The sequence below is a fragment of the Prunus persica genome, chromosome G8, assembly GCF_000346465.2.
Source record: "Prunus persica cultivar Lovell chromosome G8, Prunus_persica_NCBIv2, whole genome shotgun sequence".
NCBI lineage: Eukaryota > Viridiplantae > Streptophyta > Magnoliopsida > Rosales > Rosaceae > Prunus > Prunus persica.
Window position 1 is genome coordinate 13,183,900 of NC_034016.1, and position 7,577 is coordinate 13,191,476.

Genomic DNA, 7,577 nt, shown 5'->3' on the forward strand with positions numbered 1-7,577 from the left:
TACATGGTTATCTATTAACATGAACGGTAGTTAAACATCACAATCTTCTAACCAAAAAAGAAAACCTTACCCTCTTTTTATTGACGTGGATGTTCATCTTATCTGTCATATAAGGTGGTATGGAAATGTAGAATAAAAATATAATAAGTATAGAGTGCTGCTAAACGAACCCTAAAATTAACTTAGTACACCCTATGATCTAAGTACACCCTAATATTTTAATTAAAATATCAAATTAACTAAGTACACCCTATAAAACTACCAAAAATACCCCTGGTACACTCTAATATTTGTAGCATTATTTTAAAGTTAATTTTTAGCTTATTTTTTAATAGTGTTTATAAATCTTTGACTTTTCATATGGATTTGTGCTTCTACTAAAACTGTTGACACTTTTTTTGCAATCCCAAGTTCTTGCAATCATCACCTCTTTCGTTAAAAACACAATAGGACAAGCAATCTCTTGATTAGGGTTGAATATGGTTAGTAGGGTGTACTTACTAAAATTATATTTGTTTCACAATTCCATATATCCTTTTTGGTCATTTTATATTAGGATAAATCAGCAATTCAATATATACTTTTATAGTAGGGTCTACTCAGTTAATTTTAGGGTTCGTTTAGCAGCACTCTAAGTATAACATTACTAATAATTTGAATTAACCAACTTTTTGAGGATCGTTTCAAAATAGTACCAAATCTTTAAAATTTTGTACTTAGGTATTTGAACTCACGAAAAATATACAAATTAGTTAATCCATTACTTACATCATTCTATCTAATTTATCACGACCCTTAAAATTTGGGTACTTTTATGTAGTTCACCCTAATAATTTTCAATAGAGGATGCGATTACCTCAACAAATACATCAACCAATGGTAAGGGGGCCCATAGACCAGGAATGCCTTTTATGTGGGGGCCCAACCGAATCTACAATCCATATCCTCCGTGACTTGCTTGGCGTAGTTGGATATCAAGCAACCGCGGGTGGAATGGGACAATGACGCTCATTCACCCAAGGATTGGGTATTGGGATGTGCATATTCACTCAGTTATCATGACTTGGGAATGGGAAACACGTAATGGATGGCTACAGGAGGTTTAGGCCTGACCAAGTCAGCTTGAGTGCATCTTTGTGGCTACAGGCTTGTTTGCGGGTTAATGATTTCTTAGGGTCTCATTAATGGGCATAGTCAAGCAGAACAAAAGTGGCAGCCACCACCTCATGTTAAACTCCCAAAATCAATGTGGATGGTGCTTGGAAGCCAGGGACCACAGAGAGGGTGGCGTTGAGGTAGTTGTGAGAGACTCCAACGGCAAATTTGTGGCGGTTTGTGCGTTTAAAATGGATAATGTATTATCATGGAAAGGAGTTTTTAAAAAGTTAGTCTTCGAAAGTGATGCTCAAACTAGAGAAGGTTTTATCCATATTCGTTGTAGTGACAATTCAAATTTTATTTTATTTTTGATGTATTGTATGAGAACTGTAATTCATAATCAAGGAACTGCCCTTTGTCCTTAATATGAACTCAAACTTGTTGTACTAGTTGTTTTACATTAATAATATTTTATTGCTTATCATAAAAAAAAAAAACAAGAGATAATGTATATATATGTAATTGTTTTCCCAATAACATGTGATGGTTGGGTGTCAATATCAATTATTGTTATAGGTCCTTTGTGAGCTATTAATGAGAATCTTCTCATTATTGCTTTTGAAACAACAAAAAAATATTACAAAGGGTAGGCACATTATAAAATCCTTTCGAATGAAAATATATAAAATATATTTTCTCCATTGCATGGAAAACATTTATACTCAAATAAAAAGAACACTATTTAATTATATTGTAAATGGATTTATCCGTACGCCGGGGTTGGTGTTCTTTTGGGATTCAAATTCTGGTTTCTATTAGTAGGGCCAATCCAGGATTGCATATGGAGGACTCACATGGCAGCCACCTCATGCTAACACTCTCAAAATCAATGTGGATGGTGCTTGGAAGCCAGGGACCACAGAGAGGGTGGCGTTGTTCTGGTTGCAAGACTCCGGCGGGAAATTTGTGGCGGGTTGTGGGATTAAAATGGATAATGCATTCTCTGCGCTACAAGTTTGTGGCAGGTTATGGGGTTAAAGTGAATAATGTATTCTCTGCGTCATAAATGAAGACTTTGACTGCAAGAACATGTACAATATTGGCGATGGAAACGGGTTTGAAACTGATGCCCTCTAGGTTACTTGATAAGGTATTACTCATATTCGTCGTACTGACAATTATGATTTTATTTTATTTCCGATGTATTGTATTTGTATAAGGATTGTAATTCATGATTCAGAAACTTTCCTTGACCGTTAATATGAAATCAAATTTGTTTATATGTAATTTTTTTCCCAATAACATGAATGATGTTTGGGTGTCAATATCAATTATTGTTATAGGTCCCTGTTGAGCTATTAATGAGAATAAAAAAGTCCACTTTTCCAATAGAGAAAGAGAGTGATTCCTCTATGGCTTTTGAAAGAACAAAAAAAAAAAACACATTAGAAAATCCTTTCGAATAAAAAGATATAAAATTTATTTTCTCCATTACATGGAAAACATTTATACTAAAATAAAAAAGAAGAGTATTTAAATCCTAGTAGTAATAATAAAAATCCCTAGTAAACACTAGTGGACTGGACTGTAAATCCTAGTTGACTTGACTTTTGTTTTCGTCACCATCGCCTTGTTTGGTTTGCTTGGTCTGCTTGAGCACGGCATTCGCTTTTTTCCACCTGTGATATTTTCCAAACAGCACCTCTATGTCTTCAAGGGTTCTTCCCCTGGTTTCGGGGAGCAGCATGTAAAAGAAGACCCAACTCAACGCAGCAATCCCCGCGTAGAGAAAGAAGGACCCACCAATCGTAATGGCCTTGTACAGTGAGAGAAAAGTCATGGATATGACGCCACTTGTTATCCTGTTAACAGCCACTCCCATACTAACTCCTTGCGCGCGTAGCTTCAGCGGGAAGATCTCAGAGCTATAAACCCATGTTATGGGCCCCAACCCAATCGAGAAGAACGCAACGTTCAATAACACCATGGTGATGCACAATGCGATGGCCCACGGGACCGTCTCCTTGTGATTATCGATGATCGTGAGGCCCACCCCGAGGCACGCGAGTGAAAATATCATCCCAGCCACGCTGGACAAAAGCAACTTACGCCGCCCGAACCGATCAAGGAAAAACGTGGCGACCAAGATGGCAATGGTCTTGACAAATCCAACGCCCACGGTTGCAAGGAGCTTGTGGTCGTAAGATTTGATCCCCGCCTTCTGGAAGATCCTGGGGCTGTACAGGACTACAGAGTCTATGCCCGAAGCTTGTTCGAAGAAGTGGATGCCGAGGGCTGCGATCAAAATGTGGCGAACGGCTGGCGTTGGGTGCACGATCAAGTCTTTCCATACGCCTTCACCATGGCTTTTCTTCGTGACGGGAACAACGTCGTCGTCTAGCTCTTTGGCGATGCCTGCGGCTTCTTTGATGTCGTCTAGCCTCAACTGAGCCTCTTCCTTGGAGGCTGAGGTTTTGTCGAGGACGCGCTTGGCGTCCCCAAGTCGCCCTTGCATGACGAGCCAACGCGGCGACTCTGGCATGGCTAAGACGCCGAGGGCGAGAATAATGGCTGGAAGGGCGCCGATGCCGAGCATGAACCTCCAAGCGAGGTGAGCTGGGAGCTTGGAGAAGGCGTAGTTGGAGACGTACCCCAATAGTATGCCAATATTGACGAACACCTGTACATATGTATCCAAATCAAAGAAATTAGTATAAATTCCACACCTATAAACCACAGAAAGTCATAAAACACTTGCCAAAAAACCTCATAAAACACTTGCCAAAAAAACTCGTACAACCCGTTCACCTAATCTCTTTAATAAATCTCACGTTGTCAAAAGTGGTTTCCAACCACATCCACATCCACATCCAAAAGTACAAAATCAAAATCAAAATCAAACAAAGGGTATATGGTGGGGAGAACTGGATAAACATCATCACAGGTATCAAAAGCTTTCACATGATGTCTCCAAAAGCGCTTCCCAGATTGTGTAATGTGATGATATCACAAGTGACGAAACAAACACTTCCTACTTTTGTTTCACATGAAACCAGCTTAGTTTTGTTTCGGGCTCAAAAAAAAAAAGAGTAAATAAACAAATAAGGAAAGAAAACAAACCTCAGGGAAAGATGTGAGGAAGCCACGGGACAAAGTCGGAGCGATCTCGGCGGTGTAGACGGGAGAGATCATGAGACCGTAGCCAACACCGATTCCGGCAACGAACCGGCCGAACATAAGGAAGCCGTAGCCAGGGGCGACTCCCATGAGGATAGCTCCGACGAAGAAGATGGCTCCGGAGAGGACGACGGTGTACCGGCGCCCGATCCAATCGGAGGTTCTGCCGGCCAAGCCGGAGCCGACGAGAGAGTAGATGTTCAATGTGCCTGTAAGTATTTGAATCTGGACGTCGTTGATTTTGAGGTCATCTTGGATGAAGAGGTTCGCCCCACTCATCACACCAATATCTGTAAACAAAAGTGACCACACTCAGCTCATACACTCCAAAACCAACAATTTTTTTCTTGCAGAATTAAGATTAAAAAAAGTAAGAGAAAACGATTTCGAGTGCTAATAGGATAATTACCGTAGCCCAGTAAAATTGATGTCATGCAAGCCAAAATGGAGCAGGCAATGGCGAATTTGTTTCTCTTGGGTTTCTGTGGCGGATCAAAGTCTGCTATTACTGTGTTCTTGGGTTGGCCGGAGATGGCCTTGTCTTCAGCTATCGGGTCAGCCATCTCGATCTAGACAGAGGTAGGGAGAGAGAGAGAGAGAGAGAGAGAGAGAGAGAGAGAGAAGTATCAGAGAGTGAGCAGCGACAGGTAGAGAGTTAGGGAGGAATAGAATATAATTCATTCAATATATAAGCAATCTCTTCCTTAAAGTAGTATTAATTATTGTAAAGGGATTTATCCGTATGCCAGTGTTGGTGTTCTTTTGGGATACAAATACTGGATTGGATATGGACGATAAGGATTTATCCAAAAATAAATTCAAATAAATGCGGGACTCAAATGGTAAAACGTTCTCAAGGGGTTAACGTATCCAAGCGGATCCTAAGAAGTAAATATATATTATCTTTACATGGTAAGAGTTATTACCTAACAGAAATTGTTCTTTTGAGAGAAATAATACTGTTCCCTTCTTAGACTTGGATATGTATTACCGTAGGAGGAATACTAACAACTTTCTCTCTAACCTTCTTAGACTTGGATAAATATTAATTTTCCTCATGACATGTGTCATTTTCCTTGCACTTAAAATAATGTCATCAATCAATAATCACACAAGCTAATTTTTATTTTCCAAATTAACCCTTATTATATATATTACAACAAGCTAGTATTTTAACAACCTTCTTTTCACCTTATTAAAAAATTAAATAAGAAAAAAAAATACTGTTTGATTTTTGTTTTTCCAAAGAATACATATGTCGCTAATAGAACCTTCAGTCCTTGCATAATTTTCTTTCCACTAAATAAAAAAATTAAATAAGAAAAAACGCAGGTTTTTTTTTTTTTTTTTAATATAAAAAAGTATGTTTTTAGTTTTCCAAAGGATACAGACTTAATAATAAATTTTTATCCTAGCATAGCATGGACTTCTTTTGTAACTTAGAAAAAAAAATTATCACTGAATAAAAGAAAAACACATTTTTATAAATAAAAAAAAGAAGACCTTTTTTCTTTTAAATTTATATTTAAAAAGATGGTAAGAAAGTTGTAAAAAAAAAAAAAACTCAATACATTTAATAAGGATAAACTTGGAAAACAAAATTTTGCTTGTGTAATGCATTTATGACATTATTTTAAGTGTATGAAAAGTGACACATGTCATGAGTAAAAGGAAAAAGGTCCAAAGGAGAAGGTTAGAGAGAAAGTTACTAGCCCATTTTGGGTTTATCTTATAGATTGATATTGAGATATTTGAGATGCAAAAACTTGCATTGGACATGGAGATGATTATTGAGAAAATCTCGAATTTTGGGTATGTGGTATGGTGGTAATGTATTGGCATTAATCTTTTAAGGGGTTGTTTGGTATGACAGACTATCATGGATTGATTAAATCCTCGGACTCTCTTGGATTAGCTCGGATTGGCCTAAGTAGGATTAAGTACTGACATACCTTTGGTATTGCGTCGGACTAAGAAGCTAGATTGTAAAAATAGTGAAGATCTATATTTGGTGTTGTGTTGGACTAAAAAATAAGTATTTTAATATTTAATTTTAATTAAGAATTTTGACCTAAAAATAAATAAAAAGAAAACAAATAAAATTCTAATATTTAATTTTAATTAAAATTTTGACATAAAAAAAATAAAATAAAGAAAATTCTAATATTTTTTAAAGGCTAAAACTTATCTCTTTTTCTTTATTCCTCTTCACTTCTTTGTCTTTTCTTCTTCCTTTCCTTCCCTAGCCCGCTTCTTTTTTTATTTTATTTATTTTTTCCTTTTTTCTTCTGCCTTTCCTGTTTTATTTTTTCTTTCCTTTCTCTTTTCTTCTTCCTTACTTCCTTTTCACTCTATCTTCATGCCGCACTATTTAAGATTTCGTCTGGAATTTTTTTTGCAGCCACCACATACCCATAAGTGGATTTGGCTCTCTTTAAAGTTGGGGTGCGGAGGCCACGAGCCCCCCAGGATGAGGATGATTTCTCACTCGACCAGATTGGGGGCAGATCCAATCGAACCATCAACCCAGAAGCGTGTGGTGGCTAGTTATGAGTTTGATGATGGTGGTCAGACGGTCATGGACTCGTGGTGGTGGTGGTCGGGCTCGCATGTTTCACAGTGGTGGTGGTATCCACAGGACTTGTGTGTTCAAAATAGCACCCTTGCTATTTTGCGAACTACGTTTCGAGCTCGCTGTATTAGACAAGCGAGTCCAATATTTTTTTTCCCCCATTTGGACTATACAATCCCATTTAAACTAATCATCTCCCTTAACAAACATGGATTTCAAGTACTATTTAACCCAATCATATCCAGTGAAGCATAGTAAGGCATGCCAAACATGGCTTAAGTTTGTATTGTTTCTAGACTCTATTTAGTGAAGGTATGGAAATCTACACGATTTCAAGTTGAGTGATACTAAACGAACCCTAAAATTAACTTAGTACACCATACTATCAAACTATTTATTGAATTACTAATTTACCCTAATATAAAATGACCAAAAAGGATATATTGAATTGTGAAGCAAATGTAATTTTAATAAGTCACCTTACTCACCATATTCAACCCTAATATTCAATGGAGGCAACATTGAACGCTATGAATCCAACACAAACCCACCACCACCGTCCCTCCCTTTCTCTTTCTCTCTCTCTCTCTCTCTCTCTCTCTCTCTCTCTCTCTCTCTCTCTCTCTATCAAAAAATATTACTCCCCCCAACATCCAACCACACAAAAAAATATATACATATAGATATGCAGATAACACACACACCCACGCAGGCACGCGCGCGCAGAGAG

General features: G+C 37.6%; 1 protein-coding gene across 1 annotated transcript; it reads right to left on the bottom strand.

Moving 5' to 3' along the window:
- LOC18768351 (putative polyol transporter 1) lies at positions 2,584 to 4,978 on the bottom strand. The gene is made up of 3 exons (XM_007199145.2): positions 4,685 to 4,978; positions 4,219 to 4,565; positions 2,584 to 3,778 (listed from the first exon to the last, which is right to left on the bottom strand). The coding sequence occupies exons 1-3, from the start codon at positions 4,836 to 4,838 to the stop codon at positions 2,693 to 2,695; spliced, it is 1,587 nt and encodes a 528-aa protein (XP_007199207.1). The 5' UTR covers positions 4,839 to 4,978; the 3' UTR covers positions 2,584 to 2,692.

Coding starts and splice junctions, on each gene's coding strand:
- LOC18768351 (XM_007199145.2), bottom strand. CDS start 4,838: ATGGCTGACCCGATAGCTGAAGACAAGGCCATCTCCGGCCAACCCAAG. Junction 4,566..4,684: donor ATCAATTTTACTGGGCTACG/GTAATTATCCTA, acceptor TTTTGTTTACAG/ATATTGGTGTGATGAGTGGG. Junction 3,779..4,218: donor TCCTCACATCTTTCCCTGAG/GTTTGTTTTCTT, acceptor ACATATGTACAG/GTGTTCGTCAATATTGGCAT.